Genomic DNA, 21,022 nt, shown 5'->3' with positions numbered 1-21,022 from the left:
GTGTTTTTTAATTTAATTTATTTATTTCCTATAAAAATTTTGTGTGGTTTCATAGCAAATAAATAATGATTTTTTTTTCTTACTCCAAAGCATAAAATTTAGTTTTTTATAAGGATAACATTAAATAATTGTTTAAAGTTTTTTTTTTAATATTGCCATATGGTATACCTTTTATAGAATTTAAAAATTAAAAAAAAATTTCTAATAAAGGAAATTATTTCAAAAATTAAAAAATTAAATAAAAATTAAATTAAATTATAAAATAATAAAATAATAAAAAAAAAAAAATAAAAAAAAAAAAAGAAAAATGGTAAAATTAAATAGAAATTCAATAAAACTAAAATATTTCAAATAAAATCAATAAATTTAATTTTTTTTAATTTTAAATGAAATCTATAATTATTTTAAAGATTTTTAAAACATAATTATTTTATTTTATTTTTTTAATTTTTTTTTTTTTTTAATAAATATAATTATAATAACAATAAATATTTTTTTTATTAATAATTAAATCAAAATCTATAAAGATAACAAATAAATAATAATTTTTAAATTATATACTTATTATCTTTAACACACAATCCAAAATGTCATTAAATTTATTAACCAGTATTGCTGTTGATGAGTTACCACCAAAATTAGAGGAGATGGTAACAGTCAAAAACACAGACTCTATACCAACAGTATTTAAAGTAACTTTAGAAATAATTTTAAAAAAAAAAAAAAAAAAAAGAAATACTAATTTTTTTTTTTTTTTTAATAATTTATAGACATTATCCAAACATGGTATCTTATCAGTTCCAGTTTTAAATGAACAAAATAGACCAATAGGTCTTGTAGATTATGTAGATATTGTAAATTGTGTTGTACAAATTATAAATCATACAGATCTTTTAGGAAACGATTATTATTCATTTTTGGAAAGAGAAGATCTTTTTAATCATACATATGCCTCATATGTTACTGGTAAATAATAAATCATATATAAACAGCTTTTCGATTATTATTTAAAAGATTGTTAATAATTTTATTTTATTATAGATTTATCACAAAGAAATCCATTTATTCCAGTTGTAAAGGGTGCATCATTATTAGAAGCAATTACAATCATGACCAAAAATAAAATTAATAGAGTCCCAGTCATTGACAATAATTTAAATGGTGATGGTGCCGCTATTGTAAATCTTATTACTCAATCAGCAATTCTTTCATACATTGGTAAAAACATCGAATCTCTTGGTAAATGGGCACTCAAACCAATTAAAGAACTAGGTTTCAAAGAGAAAAAAGTTATTTCGATTGATTTCAATAAAAGAGCTTTAGATGCTTTTGAATTAATGGCAAGTCATGTAAGTATTATTATTCCTATAATAATATAATAGTAATGTTATTATAGCATATTAATTTATATTTTTTAAAGAGAGTTAATGGTGTAGCAGTAAACGATGAAAAAGGTCACATCATTGCAAATATTAGTGCTAGAGACTTAAAAGAATTATTAAATGAAACAAGAGTTTTTGAAAATCTTTATCTTTCAGTAGGTGAATTTATTTCAAAGGTAAGACAACAAGATTATAAAGCCGTTAATCCAAGTATATCATGCCATATGAATGACTCACTAGCAAGCATCATTACAAGAATGGTTGCAGCTAAAATTCACCGTGTTTATATTATAGACGAAGAAAGAAAACCAATAGGAGTCATCAGTATTCACGATATTTTGAATAAAATTTTAGAACATATTAATAATCTTACAATTAAACCAATGCAATAAATTTTTTACTTTATAAAATATTAAAAAAAAAAACATTTTTAAATAAAAAAAAAAATAATATTAAATTTAAAAACTTATTAAAAATTGATGTTTTGTTTAACTTTGTTTAGTAATCTGTTTAATATTTAGTATATTATTTAAATTTTTAAAAAAGGAAAATGTTTATTAATAATTTTTAATTTTTAAAAATGGGGGTATGGAAAAAAAAAAAATATTTTTTTTAATTTTTTTTTAAAAATTACATAATATACAGCTATACTAAAATTCCTTTTGCGAGTTTAGAAGATCAAACAATAATAAAAAATGTAAAACTATAAAATTTCTTTTTTCTTTTTTTTTTTTCTTTTTTCTTTTTCTTAATTATTTATTAACTTATTTATTTATTTATTTATCTATTTGTACACATATAATAATAAAATGAAATTTAAAGTTTTAATTTTATGTGTTGTATATTTAAGCTTATTACTAAATGTAAAAACTAATAATGCAGCATCGTACGATTTTACAGATTTTCCAAATGCCACAATTGTTATAACTTGGAATAATATATTACTTAATGCAATCCACAAAGCCAGTCCACCACCTACTGTGGTTTCGAGAAGTTTGGCAATGGGTAAATATATAATAAAATATTTTAAATATCATAAAAAATTATAAATTATTAATGATAAAGCATATTTTATTGTAAATAGTTCACACAGCAATTTATGATGCATGGGCCTCATATTCCGACTCAAGAGGTGTTTATTTAACAAATAAAAACAACATTTTATCTAATTGCTCATCATTAGCAGATAAAGAAAATTCAATTAAAAAATCAATCTCACATGCCGCATATCAAACTTTAAAAGATCTATATCCTCTTTCAATGTATGTAATTAAAATATAACTTGCAAAAACTTAACCTTATATTAACAATTATTTATCTTTAAAAATAATAGTGATTCCTATAACCAAAAGATGAAAGATCTAGGTTATAATACAAGTGATACTAATTTAAATATGGATAATGCTGCTGGTGTAGGTAATATTGCATCTAAACTATTATTAGAAAATAGATGGATAGACGGTTCAAATCAAAAAGCAATTTATGGAGGAAAGAACTATAGCGACTGGACTAACTATTGCCCTAAAAATGACCCCCAATTTGCCCCATTAAAATATCCTGATAGTTGGCAACCTCTTTTAGTACCTGTCAGAAATTCAACTGCCGCTCCACAATCATTTTCAACTCCACATTGGGGTTCCGTTAAACCTTTTGCTCTTATCAATGGTGCCCAAGTAAGACCATCCAATCCTCCACCATATGCATTAAATAACCAAACAAAAGATGCCTTAATTAAATCAGCATGGGAATTAGTAAACTATACCACAAATCTAACCGATGAAATTAAAGCTATTGCCGAGTATTTTGGAGATGGTCCAAACTCTGTTCTTCCACCAGGTCATTGGAATTTATTTGCACAATATGTTTCAAAACGTGATAACCATACTGTTGAACAGGATGTTAAAATGTACTTTATGTTAAATAATGCAGCAATGGACTCTGGTATTGCATGTTGGGACTGTAAAAGATACTATGATAACGCAAGACCTGCTACAATGATACCATATCTCCTAAAGGGTATTACAGTCACAGGATGGCATGGTGTTTGTAACGAAAATGTTACATTTGACTTAAAAGATTGGATACCATATCAAGATCCATATGTTATTACACCACCTTTTTCAGATTAGTAAGTATAGTTATAAAGGTACTTTATTTTAAAACAACTATATTAATTTTTTTTTACTAAAAAACCTATAGTGTAAGTGGTCATAGTACTTTTTCATCGTCAGCCGCAGAAATTTTAAAAAGATTTACTGGTAGCGATAAGTTTGGGGACTCCGTTGTTATTAAAGCAGGTTCATCAATTTTTGAAACTAATTGTTCTTTCCCAGTTCCACGTACAGATATTACATTGTATTGGGATACATTTACAGATGCTGCACAACAAGCCTGTATATCAAGACGTTATGGTGGTATCCATTATGATTTTTCAGATATAGAGGCAAGAAAAATGGGTAGAAAAATTGGTGAATTAGTGTGGAACAAATCACAAGCTTTATTTAGTGGTTTAGATCCAAATAACTCTACAGTAACAAACTAATTAATAAAAAATATAATATAAAAACAAATTTTATAATAATACTATATTTAATTTAGATTAAAAATAAAAGAAATAAAAATAAAATTATAAAAAATATCTTATAATCCATTTATTTAAAATTTAATATCTTTACCTAAAATTAATCTTCCCTCTTCTAATTTTGCATTATTTGTAGTTGAATCCTTTAAACGCTTAATAACAGATTTTGAAACCAATGAGATATGCTTTTGAACACTATCCTCTGCCTGAATGGCTTCAAAGAAATTATAGGTGAGTGAAAAAGCTTTTTTAGTTAGACCTGATGATTCTTCAGTGGTGTGGTACTGCTTCTTTGGTATATTGTTCTTTTTGGCCTTTAAAATATGCTCGATCATTTCTATGGATACCTTGTCGATACGATCAAACAATTCTTTTGAAAAAGTTTTAATTCTTTTAATTTTTTCGTTAGGTTCCTCGTTGTCTCCGCATATAAAACTAATGGTATCTTTTACATCGTCATAGTGACCAGAGAGTAAGAGTGACCATACGTCCTTTTCGCATTTGATGTCCTTTGGTGATCTTAAATGTAATCTTGATAAATCTATATATTGACTTGTTTTTATTTTATACATTAAACCTGTATCTTCGAATTTTAATACACAACCCTCAATATATTTTAAACCCTTAACTACTTCTACTAAATCTTCAGTTTTTTTAACTGATTCAAATTTAGAATCTTTTTTCATATCAATTAAATCTACCATTGGAATATTGAATTCGTCTGCCGCTTTCTTTAAATCTACCCATCTCAAATATTCACCTGTATGAATGTTTCTCATTGCTATTAATCTCAATACTTCTTCTTTGTAATGGATGATAATTGGTTGTTTTGGTGATGAAAATTCAAATAATGGTGAATAACCGTTTTCTAACCATTTCTTTGAAAACTCATTGTACTTGATCTGATTCGATTGATTCGATTCCACTCTAACTATAAAATCATTTAACATTGTACCCAAATCTGAAATACCCTGCTTTGAACCCCAATATATACCCATAACTGAACCTTCATTATCTATTAGCATTGGTGATATTAAACTACCATCAATTTTATCCATTAATATATACTCCCCATCCAATTTAACCAAATCCTAAATAAAATTAAACTATTAATAAATAAACACTATCTTTGATATGTAAAATAAAACTATTAAATTGATTATTTACAGCTTTACATTCTCTATATTCATTTATATTAAAAAATTTATGTAACTTTCTAACTAATAATTTTTCTGTTTTCTTACAAAAAATTAAACCTCTGCATTCTCTTCTAATCTTTAAATAATATGATTTCTTTGGATCTAATTCACTTGCTGGATCTGGAAATGATTCATCTGAAATTGAATCATAATTGAATACAATTGTATCCCCTCTAATAGATTCTCTGAAACCAGTAGCGCCTAATTTAGTTTTCCTAATATTTTAATATTTTTTTATACTTTAATTTTTGTGATTATACTATTAATAGTTACCTTTAATAGCCTCTCTGCATTCTTGAACTGTTAAACCAACAGGAAAGATTGACTTATTTTTAATTATATAATCTATTTCTGTTTCTTCCATTTTTAAATATTTATAAACTGTTTAAAAAAAAAAAAAAATCTTTTAATGCTGTTTAAAAAAAATTTAAAAAAAAATATTAAAAAATTTTTTTATTAAAGATTTGAGAATTAGTGAAAAATAATGGAAATAATTTGAAAAAATTTTTTTATAAAATTATTTTATTTTTTGTAATATTAATTGTTTTTTTTAAATGAAAATAAAAGTGACAAGAGCGAAACCTGATTTTTGATAACTTTGATGTCTTTATAAAAAAAAAAAAAAAAAAAAATTTCGATTTTTTTTGATTTTTATGAAATTTTTTTTTATATTTTATTAAAACCATTTGTAAAAAGATACACATATTTTGGTCTGAAACTATAAAACCGAACTAAATAGGTATTTTCTTTTGTTTTTTTGTTTTTTTTGTTTTTATTTAATATATTATTTTTATAAACACTCCACTAGGGGGAGTGGAGGTGGGTGAATTTTTTATTTTTTATTTTTTTTTATTTTTTTTTAATCATTTTTTTTATTATTTTTTTTTTCAAATAAATAATTAATTTTATAAAAAATTTTTTTCATTAAATAATAATAAATATATGTAATAGCAAAATAAATTATAAATAATAAAAGTTTTAAACAAGATGTCAAAAAAAGAAAAATATGATGGATTACCTTTATTAGCATCAAATGAAAGTAGTCCAATTATTGCATCGGAAATAGCGGATCAAGATATAGTTTCATTGGAATATGTGAATGAAGAGTTATTGAAGGATAATAGCAGTGATGGTAGCTCGGATGAAAATGATTTTTCATCGGATGATGGCGGTATTAGTTTAATTGAAGGTACAAATAATAAAGGATTCATCCAAATGAATAAAAAAAAATCAAAGAAAAAAAGAATACAACAAAAAAAAATACGACAAGAACAACAGCAATCACCAATAACAAAACAACTTAATATTTTTAATAATATTAGTAATAATAATAACAATCTATTTCATGAACAGGATGAAAATAAATGTAGATCAATAAACAAATCATATGATGACGATATATTTTCATTATACAACAATCAAAGAATATTATACCAAAACTATTTCACAGATAATAAACAGAAATCAAGAATATTGGTAATTGGTGGTGAAAAGGATGTAGTTAGATTAACCTTTGAGGAGTTATTGTTATTGGTAAAAGAATTTAAAAATAGAAATATGTTATATGATACAGTCAATAATCATGATATAAATAATGATAGCAGCAATATAGATAGTAATAATAACAATAGCAACAACAACAATAATAATAATAATAGTTTTAATGAAATAATAATAAACAATAATAAAAATATAAATTTTAAAATATTAAATAATATATTAAAAGAATATACAGTCAATAATGAAAAGGTATTTTGGATAGACATATTTGGTTTACAAGACGATCATATTATAACACTGTGTAAAGAATTAACCATTCACCATTTAAACATTGACGATATTTTAGAACATGACTCTGCAGAGAAATGTGAACAACACACAAATTACCATTTCATAGCAACATCAGAGATGATACAAAAGTCAAATAAAGATTTACATGAAAACAACTTCTATATGTTATTATTTTCAAGACTGATATTTGTATTACATAATAAAGAACTCGATTGTTTTAGTCAAGTTTTCAAGTCATTTAGATATTTAAATAATAGCGGTACAACACTTCAATCATCGGAATGGATCATGTGCTCTTTTTTTGATGCGGTTACTGATTTGGCAGCTATAGAGGCTGATAATATGCTGAACGAAGTGAATGCATTGGACGATTTAAGTACATTTAGCGAGGATATAGGACATCAAGATTTATATATAAGAATCGGCAAAGCAACTCGTAGAAATACAACCCTACTATCCAATTTGTTCAATAAAGAAGTGGTATTATCATCACTATCTCGTCAAATCCACTTTACAATCGAAACTAAAATTTATTTAAAACACATCCACGATAGATCAAAAAGATTAAAAGAAAAAATCAAACTCTCTGAAGATTTATTAGAATCGACCCATGGATCCTATATTGGTAAAATTTCACTAACTTTAAACGAAGAGTCACATGCCCTAACTGTTAGTATGAAGGTAATACAATTAATTATTATAATGGCCATCATTTAAATCATACCTAAATATTAACAAAAAGATATCTTTTATTTTTTTTTATTTTTTTTTTTTAGAGATTTGCAAACTATTCATTAATTTCAATGCCACTAATTTTAATTGCAACAATGTTTGGTATGAACATTAGGCTACCTGGTGGTGTATATTATCAAGATGAGGATGATGGAGGGGTTTATTTTTATCTAATCCTTTTATTAATGGTTTTATTGGGTTTGTTAACAAGCTATTTATATAAAAGAATTGGTTGGTTAGATTAAAACACCACACCACAACATAAAACAATTCATTAAACACACATATAAATATCACAAATTTTTAAAAGAATTATAGTTTCTAATAAAATCACCCTCCCCATAAAACCATATAACACACAAAAAAATTTTATCACACCTGCCAAAATTAAAGTCTTAAGGACAACACTTCACCTGTAGAGTGGTTTTTTTTTTTTCAAATAAAAAATTCCCAAAAATTTAATAAATAATTAACAAAAATTTAATAAATAGTTAACACACACAACAACACCCCCCAAAAAAATAATAATATATGCAATATTCAACAATACAACCATTACATATGGGTAATAGCTATAGTATTATAAATAATGCCATATTTAAATTGTAAATAAAATTTAAAATAATGTAATAATATAACAATAAATTAAAATTATTTTATTTATTTTTATTTTTTTTTAGTTTTTAAAAATTATATTTTTTTTATTGTCTAGTTGGCTATGATACACAAAAAATAAATAAAATATAAGATATCTTTTTTTTTTATTTTTTTTTTTTTTATTTAATTTTATTTTATTTAATTTTATTTTATTTTTTTTTAATTTTCATACTTTTATTTTTTTAATAATAATAATTTTATCATACAGTTTTTCTTTTTTTTTTTCTTTTGATAGTTTGTTTTTATAAATAATAATAAAAGAAATAATACAAAATAGATAAAAGATAAGAAAATCCAAGTGCACCCCCACACCCCTATTTTTTAGATTTTTATTAATTTATTTATTTTTATTTATTAATTTTGTATATTTATTAATTTAATCATAATCATAATAATAAAAGAAATAATAGAAATAATTGCGTTTAATCAATTATCTTTAATAATTAATATTAATTGTTATTAGCAATCTCAGATTCCCAAAAATTTTGTATTTTAATTTTTTAAAAATATTTTTTTTAATTTTTTTTTTTTTTTTTTTGATTTTTTCAAACAACCCTTTTTCATCATACATTCACCATTTGACACGATTTTCTCATTTTTTTTTAGTAACGCTTTGATACCATTACACAAAATAATAAACTTTTTTTTTGTGTGTAGTAAGAACCTATCAATATTTTACACACACCCCTAATTATTTTTATTTTTTTATTTAATTTTTTTACATAACAACTGTTGTGTGTATATTTTATTTTTTAATTAATATTTTGTTTGTTTTTACATTAATAATCAAAACAAATATCACAATAATATAACACACAATGTCCTCTAATGATGAAGAAAAATTAACAACCTTTTCAAATGGTAGTTTTGATAATATTAGAGACAACAACCTAATTGATAGTAATATAGATAATAATAACAATAATAATAACAATAATAATAAAAACAACATCAATATTAGTAATAGTCAAGATAATAATAGTTTTAATAATAATAATAATAATTTAAAAAATTCAATTAAAGGTAGAAATATTAATTCAGGTGGTTTACATAGAAGTTTCTCAAATTTAAGTGATGATTCATACCAACAAAAACATCAAAAACAATTAAATTCTAGTAATAGTAAATTTACATTAAATAAAAACTATTTAGATAGTTTAGAATATAGCTCAACTGAAAATTTAGTTTCTTTAGAAAATTCTATAAGTTTTACAAGTAGTACACAAACAATAACAGCTGATCTAAATAATAGTCCAAATAATAATAATAGTCCAAATAATAATAATAGTCCAAATAATAATAGTCCAAATAATAATAGTCCAAATAATAATAGTCCAAATAATAATAGTCCAAATAATAATAGTCCAAATAATAATAATAATAATAATAATTTAAATATTGGTAGTTTATCTTTAAAAGAAAAAAATAGCTATAATCAGCGTTTATCACCATTAAAAGACTATATATCACAACATAGTGAATCAGAAGCCACAGAATTAGAGGTTAGAACTATTTCAGCAAGAAATTTAAAGTTACAAAGAAAAATGTCAACTGTTAGTTGTAGCTCTATGGCAAGTTCTGTTTCTTTTGGTCAAATGGAAAATGAAGAAAATAATTTATCACCAGAAAATGTAAATAGACAATCACCACAACCAGAAGAATCAAAAAATAATTCATTCATGAATATTAACAATAATATATCACAAGAACATGTAAATAAACAATCATCACAACCAGAAGAAAATAAAAACCAACAATTAACAAAAATAAATGATAATAGTTTTGAAGGATCATCAACATCAACATCAGATAGCGAGGTCGCAAAAAGCTCTCAATCAAATACACCAACAAAACAAAATGGCACAATGAGCATTAAAATTAGAGATAAAATAATTGATAAAACCACACCAGTTAATTTTAATGTAGGTGGTACTTTGTATGCAACCAGTATAAGAACACTTTCGCTATACCCAAATTCATTACTTTTCAAAATTGTAGAAATGCAAATCGATCTAATTATGAATGACGAAGTTGTTTTTATAGATAGAAGCCCCAGCTACTTTAACCAAATATTAGATTTTATTAGAACAGGTTTATATATTCCAACTCCAAATATAAATTCAAAAGGTATGCTCCAAGAGGCAGAATTTTTTAAACTTTCAGAGTTGGCCAATCTTATAAAGAATGAACCAGAGATATCGAGAACCGATGTTATAAACATGATTAATAGCTGTTATGACTATCCAAGATTCCGTGGTATGTGGTTAACAAAAATAAATTTCTCTGGTTTGGATTTAAGCTGTGCAGCCTTTGACTATTCAAATTTATCTGGGTGTCTTTTTAATAGTGGTTTAATCCCAAAAGCTAGTTTTCAAGGTTGTAAATTGGATATGAGTGTTTTCAAATATTGCAAAGCTGATGGTGCAAATTTTACCAAAGCTATATTATCAAATTCTGTATTTTCGAATGTAAATGGTTATGAACTCATCGCTGCTGAGGTGGATTTCTCAAATTCAAAATTAACAAACTCTCTTTTATCTTGTTCCGATTTCTCTGGGTCAAATTTTAAAGGCTCTCTTTTAGATGGAGTTGACTTTACCAATTGCAATTTGTCAGATTGTGATTTTAGAGGTTGTTTTATCGACGAAAGAACTAATTTCAGTGGCAGTAATTTAAAAGGTGCTTTATTTGATGAACAATCTTTATCCATCGCAAAAAATAAAAAATCATGGAAAAAACCCAAATCATTAACAAGAAATAAAATTGTTATACCCCATTTATAAAATAAAAATATTATTTATTTTAAAAAAGAAATAAATTAAAGTTTTTTTTTTTTTTTTTTTTAAATATCAATATAATTTTTAAAAAAAAATTTAAATTTATTTATTTTTATTTAGATCATAAAAAAAAACTTCATTATTATTTATTATTTATTATTTATTATTTATTATTTATTATTTATTATTTATAATTTATTATTAATTATTTTAACAATTTTAAATATTATTTATTTTAAATCCCAAATTTCTTTATCAATGTCACCACCATAATATTTTTTATAAGCTTGTAAAGAGTTTTGATATCTTTTTCTTTTTGAGGCCTTCGTATCGAACAAAGTATCAGCATTACTAAAAATATTACATTCCATTAAGTTACAAAAAGTGCTATAGAGGTCACTTTGAGTACAATGAATTTGCCATAATAAATCGATTATTGCTGAGCCTTGTAATCTTCTTGAGTCAATGTCGTTGTCATAAATCTTTATGAGGTTAAAACGAATATATTCTTTCTTTAATCTTTCCTTGAAATTTTCGCCTTTTAATATACTATTATCAGTATTTACTTCACAATATTTCTTTTTAAATAGTTTGTATAGAGTTTTAAAGTCAAAATTGTTTATGAATTTCTCTTCCACTGTTCTGATATCGTTGCTGTATAGAGTTGATTTTCTTTGTTTTAAAAGTTTGGTTGACTTTTGTAAAGTCATTGTTGTTGATTGTGATTGAGAATCTTTTTCAATTTCCTCTTCTTCTTGGTTTACACCCTGGTCGTGTTGTTCAATGAGCTCTTCATCATCATTGGCTACATTTTCTGCTTCGTTTGCCTTTCTTTCTTCGCTTTCCCTGTTCTTTCTTTCTTTTCTCTCTTTCTTTCCCATTTGATTTTGCATCTTTAATTCTTTAATCTTTTGCTTTACTATTTTTCTCTTTTCTTTTTCTAATTTTTTCAATTCCTTTTCTCCAAATTTGTTTTCATCTTTGAACTTTTTATTTTGCCCCAAAACTTCATCTAAATATAGGTCATTGATATTTCTTTTCTTTTTGATATTGTTTAAATATTCATCGACACTAGTTTCATTGGTATGAACAATAGGATGACGACCATTTTGATTATTGTAATTTTGAACATTCTTTTCATTATCAAAAGATAGATTTTTATAAACTGAATCTTGAAATTTTGAATCAGTAACTTTTGAATTTATTTTATTGGTATTTATATTGATTTTGCTCGCTGTTAAATTTGATTTCTTTTCAGAGGGTTTAATACTAATTTCTGTATATTGTGGGGAAGGTTGTATAGTTTTTTGTTGAGTTGGAGATTTGGATCTGGGCTTTTGTGATTTTTGTAATTGGTGCTGTTTTTGTTGTGATTTTTGGTTTTGCTTTTCTTTATTAGTTTCTTTATAAATTTGGTTAATTGTTGATTGTTGTTGATCTTCAACATAAATAGATTTAAATTTAAAATTCTTTTCACAAGTTGAACTATATGGATTAAATAAATGGCATTCTATTTTTAATCTAACATAACTTTTATCATATTTTTCAAAAACATTGTCATCTTCTTTGATGCAATTTAAAACTTTGATAATATTTCTATTAGGCTGGTTATTTACCTCTTGCCCGTCCCCATCGAAAAATATTGAAAAGTGTCTGTATAAATAGTCATTAATATCGACCCAATGTACTCTGAATGGTACGAAATTGTTCATTACAATAAATACTATTGAGATTGAAAAATTTAATAAATCTTCTTTTAACCATGTCGATTTTTTCTTTAGTAGCCAATTGGGTATGCCAAGTTTACATACTAAACATCTACACTCGATTACATCATTATTTTGTTGACTTTCTTTATTATTTATTTGTATATTATTATTTAATTCTGTATTACTATTGTTATTATTATTATTATTATTATTATTATTATTTTGATTATTATCATTATGGCTATAAATTATTATTTTATCAGAATTAGGTTTTAATAAGTTGAAAATTTTTAAAGTCTGAAAGTGGTATTCTAAAAAATCATTATAGTAATACATTAAAGAATCGTTGAAATTGAAGTTGTATATGCTTTTCTTTGAATCAAATTCATTTTGATTAATTCTTTTAAATATTTCGTCTCTTAAATATTGTCTAAGTTGAACTTGTAACGATGCTGATTTTGGATCTTGATATAGTAAAACTTTTTTACTCATTAAATAGTGATGGATTTCATCATCGGTCATTGATTGAATTGCACGTTTATTTAAAAAAAATTGTTCTGGATCGGATCCGGATGGATAAATATTGATTTCATCTTTGATATTTATATCATTTGATATTATAGTATTACTATTATTATTATTATTAAATTTTGAATAAAAATCATCACTATTTTGATTTAAATATTCATAATATTTTTTATAAAATACTGCTGGTTCTTTATCTGGAAATGGATTATATGTGATTGTTTTGTAAGGATTATAGTTACTACTATCTATTTTATTTATATTATTATCATTGATTATTAACTTCATTGTAGAATCTAAATTATTTATACTTCCAGGATTATTATTATTGTCTATACTCTCTGTTTTAGTTATATTTGTATTGTTTATATCATTAATTCTTCTATTAAAAACAGGTGAGTTTATTTGGGATATTTCATTATTATTATATATTGTTTGCATATTAATTTATTTTTATTTAAAAAAAAAAAAAAAAAATTAATTTAAATATTAATAGAGCAACTGTTTTTATATTTATTTTATAAATTTCTCTAATATATTGTTTTTTTTTATTAATGGAAAATAAAAAAAATTTTTAAATTAAAAAAATATTTTTTTTAAAAAAATTTTTTAAAAAAATATAAAAAAAAAAAAAAAAAACAAGTTACAGTTATTATTTGTATGTGTGTTTTTGAGTTAATGTGCAGTTTTTGAAAAAAAAACTTTGGAGTGTGTGTAATTATTTGTTTGTGTGTGTCAACTGGTTATAAAAACAATTTTGTAAAATAAAATTTTTGAAAAAAATATCGAAAAAAAAAAAAAAAAAAAAAAAAAACAAAATAAAATAAAAATTAATTTTAAAATAAAATTAATTATTTATTTTTATAATAATAATTTTTTTTTAATTTTGTAAATGTAAATACAAGGTGTTTTTTTAGAAAACGTTCCAAATAAAGTTTTTTAAAAAATAAATTGATAAATTTATTTTTTTATTATTTTTATTAAATATTTAGGTGAAAATTTTTGGAAACGATGTTCAAATTTCCTTATTGGCCAAAAAATAAATTTTTAAAAATTTCCGAATAATAAATTGAATTTCTATTCTCAACTTTTTCTCTACCTGAAATGTAAATTGGTTGGTATACAATTTTTTTTTGATAATCAAAGATACTTTGAGTTTTTCCATATTTGGATGATATACCATAACATTGAGGTGGTAAATTAAATAGTGTTTGATCTGATTGATTGATAAAATTGTAAAATGTGGTTAATGCAAAGCCAGTGGGATTGTTTATATTGTTGTGGCTATTCATTGACATTAAACCACATGTATCTCTATTTATAATGATTGTGTTGGTTGTTGTAGAATTTGAAGTTTGAGATGGTATGATTTGTAAAAAATCAACATCCACGTTACCCATGGTTCCCTGGCTAACTTTTTCGACCTGTGGAAAGCTTTCTACAAGGTATTCATCTACTAGTTTGGATATATAGCATGTTCCATTTACCAGACTATCTAAAAAATATTGAGTACTCTAAATTTTTTTTTTTTTTTTTTTTTTTTTTTTTTTTTTTTTTTTTTTTTTTTTTTTTTTTTTTTTTTTCCAAATTTAATAAATTAGTAAAATTAAATTTATATCTATATATTTTTTAAGAAATTTATAAATTCCAGTTTTGTTTTAATAGTTTTTAATTTTACTTACATTTTCTTTGAATGCATATAGTTGACCAGAAACCCAATCATCACCTCCTTCATTTAACCTATATTGACCAAAGAATCTACTATTTACATAGTCCATACTAGCTAGACCTGCTGTATAAAAAGATAATTGTTTAATTTGATCATCGGTTTTAAAATTTATATTAAATGATGAGGTTATAAATTCAGTTGTAAAACCTTCGATCTTTTGGCCATTTGTATAGCAAGACTCGGATTTAGCTCCTGTAAATGATACTAATAATAAAAATAAAAATAATAATAATTTCATTTTATTTTATTTAAATTATAAAATATTAAAAAAAGATATTAATGTTAAAAAAAAAAAAAAAAATTTAAAATTTTATAAAAAAAAAAAAAAAAAAAATTTAAAAAAAAAAAAACTAAAACAATCCATCAGTTTTATAAGAAATAAAATAATAATTTTTTTTTATTTTATACAAATGGTTTTTTTTATAGAGTTCTTTTTTATTATAGTTCATTATTGATTAATTTATTATCTGGTGAAACTGCATTTTGAATTTCGATAAATGGTGAAGAAGGACTTGCGTAACGTGCAGTGTTCATTGACCAATAGTATTTACCATTCATAATATACTTTAATGAATTTAAAAGGGTGGCCAATGGCTGAATATTATTATACTGATTTAATAATTTTTCTTCATGGTTTTGGAACTCTTTAATATACATATTTGATTTTTCACAAATATACTTAAAAGTATCTTGAATTGAGGTGTTGTTCTTTTTTTGGAGGAACCATAAACAGTTGTTGACACCAGCATTTCCTTTAACCTCTTTTGCATAGCTGACACAATCATTATACAAAGCGGTGACGATAGAGGTGGCTTCACATAATTTTAACCATCTTGGATTTAAAAATAATGATTGGTCAATTTTATCATTGGAAAAAAATATACACGATAAACCAATTAATGGATAAACACCAACATTTAATTTTCTAATAAATAAAAACAAATCCATATGGGGTTCCTAAAAATAAAAAAAAAAATTAAAAAAAAAAAAAATTAGTATAAAAAAAAAAAAAATTTAATAAGGGATTTAAAAGTTACAATTGTTTTATTTAATGGAATAATTGAATGGATCCATTGAATAGTATAATTTAAAAATAGATTAAACATATCTAATCTATTACCACTCATTTTTAAAACTTGATTTCTAAAAAAAAGTGTAAACTCTTCTTTTTTAGTGGGGTTGGTGGGTAGAATTCCTTCTAAAAAAATCAATTCGGTTCTATTTATAATTTCGGTGGCTTCGTCATCTGGAATAAAAACAGTGTCCAAATCATCATCAAATAAAATCAACCATAGCATCAAATAACCTGAAAGTACCAATTGGTCATAGGTTACAGTGGGCCAGAATGCAGGACAAACTGTCAAAGCATGGTACATAACAGCTTTACCTTTTTCATCACTTTTATCATATATATTCATTTCGATTGCTTTTTGATAGCATTCTTGTATAAATGAGTTGTCATTTATAGATTTTACATTCCATTCATTGGGCACATGAAAATCTTTAAGTGTTAAATTCATCTCTAAATTTATTATATTGAAAACTTAATAAAAAAAATAAAAAATTTATAAAAAAATTAATCATTTTTGTGATAAAATTAAAAAAAAAAAATCTTTTTTTTTTTCGTTTTTTTTTTAATTTTAATTTATTTTTAAAATGGATTATTATTATTACTTTTACAATTATTACCAACATAATTTATACAAGTTATTTTATATTTAAAAAAATGATTTAGAATTTTTTTAATTTTTTCGATTATTAATTTTTTTTTTTTTTTTTTTTCATTTTGGATTTGTTGAAATACTAATTGAAAATAAATGATTTAAAATATCTTCGGCCATTTTTGTCCCTTCAACTCTACTTTTTATTTTTTTAAATGCTATTTCTCTTGAACTTTCAAGAGAGTGGGTTTGAGGATATCCACCTATGGGAGGTTGCGAAAATGGAGAGTAACCACAATCACAACATGTTCTTAAAATAAAATAAATAAAAAAATATAATATTAAAAATTTGTATATCTGGAAAATAATAATACTTAAAAATATACTTACCCAATTTGATTTAATGGTATATATTTGGCAATCTCTAATACTAAATCTCTGACCTCTTCAGGAGTTTCAACTCTTGGGTCCACTACATTAATTACACCAAAGAAAACTATTTGATGGGGTTTAATATTTTTTGCAATACATTCCAATATTCTTATTTTATCTTTTTCAGCTGCAAACTCTAGATAAAACCTTGATACACGTAGCTTAAATAATGATGGTATTAATAGTCTACAATAATCAACATCTGAACTATGAAATGATTTATCCCCACCAGGACATGAATGTATACCCTGTTTTTAAAAAAAAAAAAAATTAATATTTTTAAATTTTAATTTTAGAAGTTTTTTAAATGATACATACAATCTTTTGAATTTCTTCATCATTAAACCTAATGAGTAATTGATTATTTAAATCTATAAATTTTTTTAACATTTGACCACTTGGATCGATCTTTAATGAGAGTCTAGCCTCTGTTGCATCGATTTGAATGGATTCTACACCAGTTTCCAAACACATTCGAATTTCCTTTTCCACTTCATTAAGCATATCTTTATAAAATTCATCTTTACTATATTTTTCAAATTGTTGGTTGGCTGGATAGATCAATGACATTGCTGAAACACTTATTATAGTTTGTTTGATTTTTGCATATGGAAACATTTTTTTAACTCTACTTAGGTATTCATTGGCATATTGTTTATATTTAAATGGTAGATTCTTTCCCGATAAAATTGGTAGTTGCCTTATATGTCCATCTTGAAACTGAATTATAAATCCTTTCTTTTCATTATTTTTTTGGTCTATTACTTGATTTGAACCATGTATTGGGTACGTTATAAAATTTGGTTTATATTGTTCTCCATCTGTAATTACTACAGAACCAGCTTCTAAAAAACCATGAACTGTTTCTTCTAATGATTTATCACATATTGACATATACTCTTCATAGGTAATTAAACCTAATTTAAGAAAAAAAAAAAAATTATTAGAAATTGTAAATTTTAAAAATTGGCGCAATGATAGTTTTAAAATAATTTTTTTACCTTCATTATATTTTTTAAAAGAATCAATTAAATATCTGGGTCTGGGTATACTGCCAATTGGTTCTGTTGGAATATTAATCTTCATTTTTTGAATTTAAAAGACAAAAACTATTTAAATGATTAAAAAAATAAACAAAATAAAAAAATAAAAAAAAATAAAAAAAAGAAAATATAGAAAAACTTTTTTTTTCTATTAGATTATTATTTATTTGTATATATTTATATTTATATTTTATATGATTTATTTATATGATTTATTTATATGATTTATTTATATGACTTATTATTTATATTAATAAATTAATGTTAATTAAATTTCATTTATTAACCAACTTATTTTTTTTATTTTAATTTTCTAATTTTTATTATTTTTTTTTTATAATAAATATAAACCCCAACACCCACAAAAAGAAAAAAAAATTTAAAAAGAAATATAAAATCAAAATTTAAAAAAGAAATATAAAATCAAAATTAAAATTTTTTTTTTTTTCTTGTTATTTGATTTAAAAATTTTGATCAGGTATTTTGAAAGTGTGGTGTATTTGTGTGTATGGGTCTAGTGCTTATATTTGTGATGATAAATAAAAACGACTAATAAGTTTAAAATGAATATGGGGGTGTGGTACAAAGTATATATATTTATGGTGTAGGTTATAAAAATAAAATTAAAATTTTTTTTTTTACCTTTGTTTTTAAAGAAATTTTAATTAATAAATAATAATAGAAAAAAAAAAAATAAAAAAAAAAATAACCAAAAAAAAAAATAGATTTTTTTTTGATTTAAAAAAAAAAAAAAAAAAAAAATTTTTGGTTTTGTGATTTTGTGTTCAACCCCTAAATAAATAAAAAAAATAGGGAAATACCCACTAAAAAAAAAAAAGAAAAATATTTAAATATTTTCATTTGTATATAATAGTTTATATATCCCAAATATTTATCAATGAGATAATTTAATTTTATTTATTAGTTTATTTGTGGTAAAAAAAAAAAAAAAGATATAATTATATTATTCGTATTCTAATTTTGACTTATTAGAGAATTTTAATGAGTGGCTCTTCCAATTTTCATCATTTTGTTGCGAGTTTTCTTCATCATCGTATTTATCGTATATACTACTTGTACCACTAACATATTGTTTACTTTCTGAACTGTTTGTGTTTGTTGATTTATTTAATGATGCTTTAAATGAATCTAATTTTTTCATCAACTAATAATAAATAAAAAAAGTGTTAGAAAATATAAAAAAATAGAAATAATATTATTGTTTTTTACATACATCGCTATCTGATATTATTTTTGATTTTTTTAAAACTCTAGATTCACCGACTGTTGTAGCTTTAAATTGTAATGAACCTTTAACTTTTTTTCTTTTTTCCACTGGTTTATTAGCTGTGGTGTTTGTGGTTGTAGCTGGGGTTGTGGTTGTGGTTGCGCTAGTTGATTGATTTTCTTTTTCTTTTTCTTGTTGTCTTTTTAAACCTTTTTGTATAATATCTTCTTTCATTTTATCGCTGAAGCTTTTTGATTTATTTTGATCATCACCTGCATTTTCCTCTTCATTTACATCATCGTTATCGTCATCCTCGTTCTTTCTACTTTTATTATTTAATTTATCTCTTAAACTAATTTTATCACCATTACTACTGCTATTGATATCCAAATCTATTTCTTTTTCTTTTTCTTTTCTTTCTTTTTCCTTTTTCTCTTGTTTTTGTTTTTCTTTATCTAAATCATTTGTATTTTTAATATTTTTCTTTGGAATAAATTCTTCTTCTTCTTTTTCTTCTTGTTCTTCTTCATCACCAAATGATAATAAACCCAAATTCCTTTAATTAAAAATATAAAATCAATAATTAGTATTTATTGTTATAATATTACTATAATTTTTATTAATATAGTTACTTTTTTGTTGGTTTCTTTTTTACTTCTTTTATTTTTTCTTGTTTTTTATCTCTTGGAATTATATCATCGAACGGATTCCAAACTACTTCGGTTTTTAAAATTTTAGGTGGAAATAAAGGCATATCGGTTTCGGGGTCAACTTCGATGTCATTAACTTTCAAAACATTAAAAAGTGTATCTCCTACTACTCTACCAAATAGGGTATGTTTTTTAGTGAGATTTTCTGTTTTGGATAAAGTGAAAAAGAATTGAGATTTATTTTGATCGGGTGAAGCTGAAGCCATACCAACTAAACCTCTACGATTGAAACGTAATCTAGAATGAAACTCGTCTTTAAAGCCTGTACTTTTAGACCCATCACCTAAACCTGTATCTTTTAATGGATAAATTGATTCTCCTCCTTGACCTGTACCTGTAGGATCACCAGTTTGGGCGATAAAATCTTTGATAACACGATGAAATATATTTCCATCATAGTAACCCTCTAAACATAATTGTACAAAATTTCTAACTGCTAATGGTGCTTCCTTTGCCCACAATTCAATCTCTATATCACCTAAAGTTGTTTTTAAAATAACTTTACCACTTATATTGGGTTCTGAAACTGACATTTTAAATAATTTTTATATTTTATGTATGCTGTATATGTTGTTATTTTTTTTATTGCTTTTATTTAAATAATTTATATGTTGTTATAAGATACTTTATTATTATTATTATTATTATTAAAATAATATAATTTTATTATATTTATTATTTTACTAAATATAATAATTATATAATATTTTATATCTATAAATTTATTGTCATTTTTACTATAGTGTGCACCTGTATATCTATGTAATAAGAAGTGCACTGTTTAAATACTGCCCCTGCGTCTGTATAAACTATTTATAGTATATTTATATGTTTTTTGATAGTCAAGTGGCGGATTTTTTGAATGA

The 21,022-nt window shown here is 23.4% G+C and overlaps 10 protein-coding genes across 10 annotated transcripts; 4 read left to right on the top strand and 6 right to left on the bottom strand.

Annotated features, from left to right (window-relative positions):
• Positions 1–587: 587 nt before the first annotated feature.
• On the top strand, positions 588–1,793 carry DICPUDRAFT_47784 (uncharacterized protein; the record flags this gene model as incomplete). The annotated part of the gene is made up of 4 exons (XM_003288158.1): positions 588–692; positions 771–966; positions 1,042–1,349; positions 1,421–1,793. 4 exons carry the CDS (start codon positions 588–590, stop codon positions 1,772–1,774), a joined length of 963 nt encoding a protein of 320 aa, XP_003288206.1. The 3' UTR covers positions 1,775–1,793.
• A 398-nt stretch (positions 1,794–2,191) lies between these two features.
• On the top strand, positions 2,192–3,924 carry DICPUDRAFT_152406 (uncharacterized protein; the record flags this gene model as incomplete). The annotated part of the gene is made up of 4 exons (XM_003288157.1): positions 2,192–2,387; positions 2,467–2,644; positions 2,716–3,510; positions 3,582–3,924. 4 exons carry the CDS (start codon positions 2,192–2,194, stop codon positions 3,922–3,924), a joined length of 1,512 nt encoding a protein of 503 aa, XP_003288205.1.
• A 113-nt stretch (positions 3,925–4,037) lies between these two features.
• DICPUDRAFT_87921 (uncharacterized protein) lies at positions 4,038–5,526 on the bottom strand (the record flags this gene model as incomplete). Its single annotated transcript, XM_003288141.1, has 3 exons — positions 4,038–5,054; positions 5,131–5,363; positions 5,436–5,526. The coding sequence occupies 3 exons, from the start codon at positions 5,524–5,526 to the stop codon at positions 4,038–4,040; spliced, it is 1,341 nt and encodes a 446-aa protein (XP_003288189.1).
• An 851-nt stretch (positions 5,527–6,377) lies between these two features.
• On the top strand, positions 6,378–7,930 carry DICPUDRAFT_33680 (uncharacterized protein; the record flags this gene model as incomplete). The annotated part of the gene is made up of 2 exons (XM_003288156.1): positions 6,378–7,634; positions 7,730–7,930. The coding sequence occupies 2 exons, from the start codon at positions 6,378–6,380 to the stop codon at positions 7,928–7,930; spliced, it is 1,458 nt and encodes a 485-aa protein (XP_003288204.1).
• A 1,230-nt stretch (positions 7,931–9,160) lies between these two features.
• Positions 9,161–11,125, top strand: DICPUDRAFT_97945 (uncharacterized protein; the record flags this gene model as incomplete). Its single annotated transcript, XM_003288155.1, has 1 exon — positions 9,161–11,125. One exon carries the CDS (start codon positions 9,161–9,163, stop codon positions 11,123–11,125), a length of 1,965 nt encoding a protein of 654 aa, XP_003288203.1.
• A 224-nt stretch (positions 11,126–11,349) lies between these two features.
• Positions 11,350–13,794, bottom strand: DICPUDRAFT_152402 (uncharacterized protein; the record flags this gene model as incomplete). Its single annotated transcript, XM_003288140.1, has 1 exon — positions 11,350–13,794. The coding sequence occupies one exon, from the start codon at positions 13,792–13,794 to the stop codon at positions 11,350–11,352; it is 2,445 nt and encodes an 814-aa protein (XP_003288188.1).
• Positions 13,795–14,378: 584 nt separating this feature from the next.
• DICPUDRAFT_152401 (uncharacterized protein) lies at positions 14,379–15,320 on the bottom strand (the record flags this gene model as incomplete). The annotated part of the gene is made up of 2 exons (XM_003288139.1): positions 14,379–14,867; positions 15,036–15,320. 2 exons carry the CDS (start codon positions 15,318–15,320, stop codon positions 14,379–14,381), a joined length of 774 nt encoding a protein of 257 aa, XP_003288187.1.
• Positions 15,321–15,520: 200 nt separating this feature from the next.
• Positions 15,521–16,602, bottom strand: DICPUDRAFT_33678 (uncharacterized protein; the record flags this gene model as incomplete). Its single annotated transcript, XM_003288138.1, has 2 exons — positions 15,521–16,039; positions 16,120–16,602. The coding sequence occupies 2 exons, from the start codon at positions 16,600–16,602 to the stop codon at positions 15,521–15,523; spliced, it is 1,002 nt and encodes a 333-aa protein (XP_003288186.1).
• A 68-nt stretch (positions 16,603–16,670) lies between these two features.
• DICPUDRAFT_97944 (uncharacterized protein) lies at positions 16,671–18,528 on the bottom strand. Its single transcript, XM_003288137.1, has 4 exons — positions 18,177–18,528; positions 17,494–18,092; positions 17,134–17,423; positions 16,671–17,053 (listed from the first exon to the last, which is right to left on the bottom strand). Exons 1-4 carry the CDS (start codon positions 18,259–18,261, stop codon positions 16,864–16,866), a joined length of 1,164 nt encoding a protein of 387 aa, XP_003288185.1. The 5' UTR covers positions 18,262–18,528; the 3' UTR covers positions 16,671–16,863.
• A 1,546-nt stretch (positions 18,529–20,074) lies between these two features.
• On the bottom strand, positions 20,075–20,689 carry DICPUDRAFT_33643 (uncharacterized protein; the record flags this gene model as incomplete). The annotated part of the gene is made up of 1 exon (XM_003288136.1): positions 20,075–20,689. One exon carries the CDS (start codon positions 20,687–20,689, stop codon positions 20,075–20,077), a length of 615 nt encoding a protein of 204 aa, XP_003288184.1.
• Between the last annotated feature and the right edge of the window lie 333 nt (positions 20,690–21,022).

The sequence above is a fragment of the Dictyostelium purpureum genome (assembly GCF_000190715.1).
Source record: "Dictyostelium purpureum unplaced genomic scaffold DICPUscaffold_125, whole genome shotgun sequence".
Taxonomy (NCBI): domain Eukaryota; phylum Evosea; class Eumycetozoa; order Dictyosteliales; family Dictyosteliaceae; genus Dictyostelium; species Dictyostelium purpureum.
This window is presented reverse-complemented; position numbering and strand designations above follow the sequence as displayed.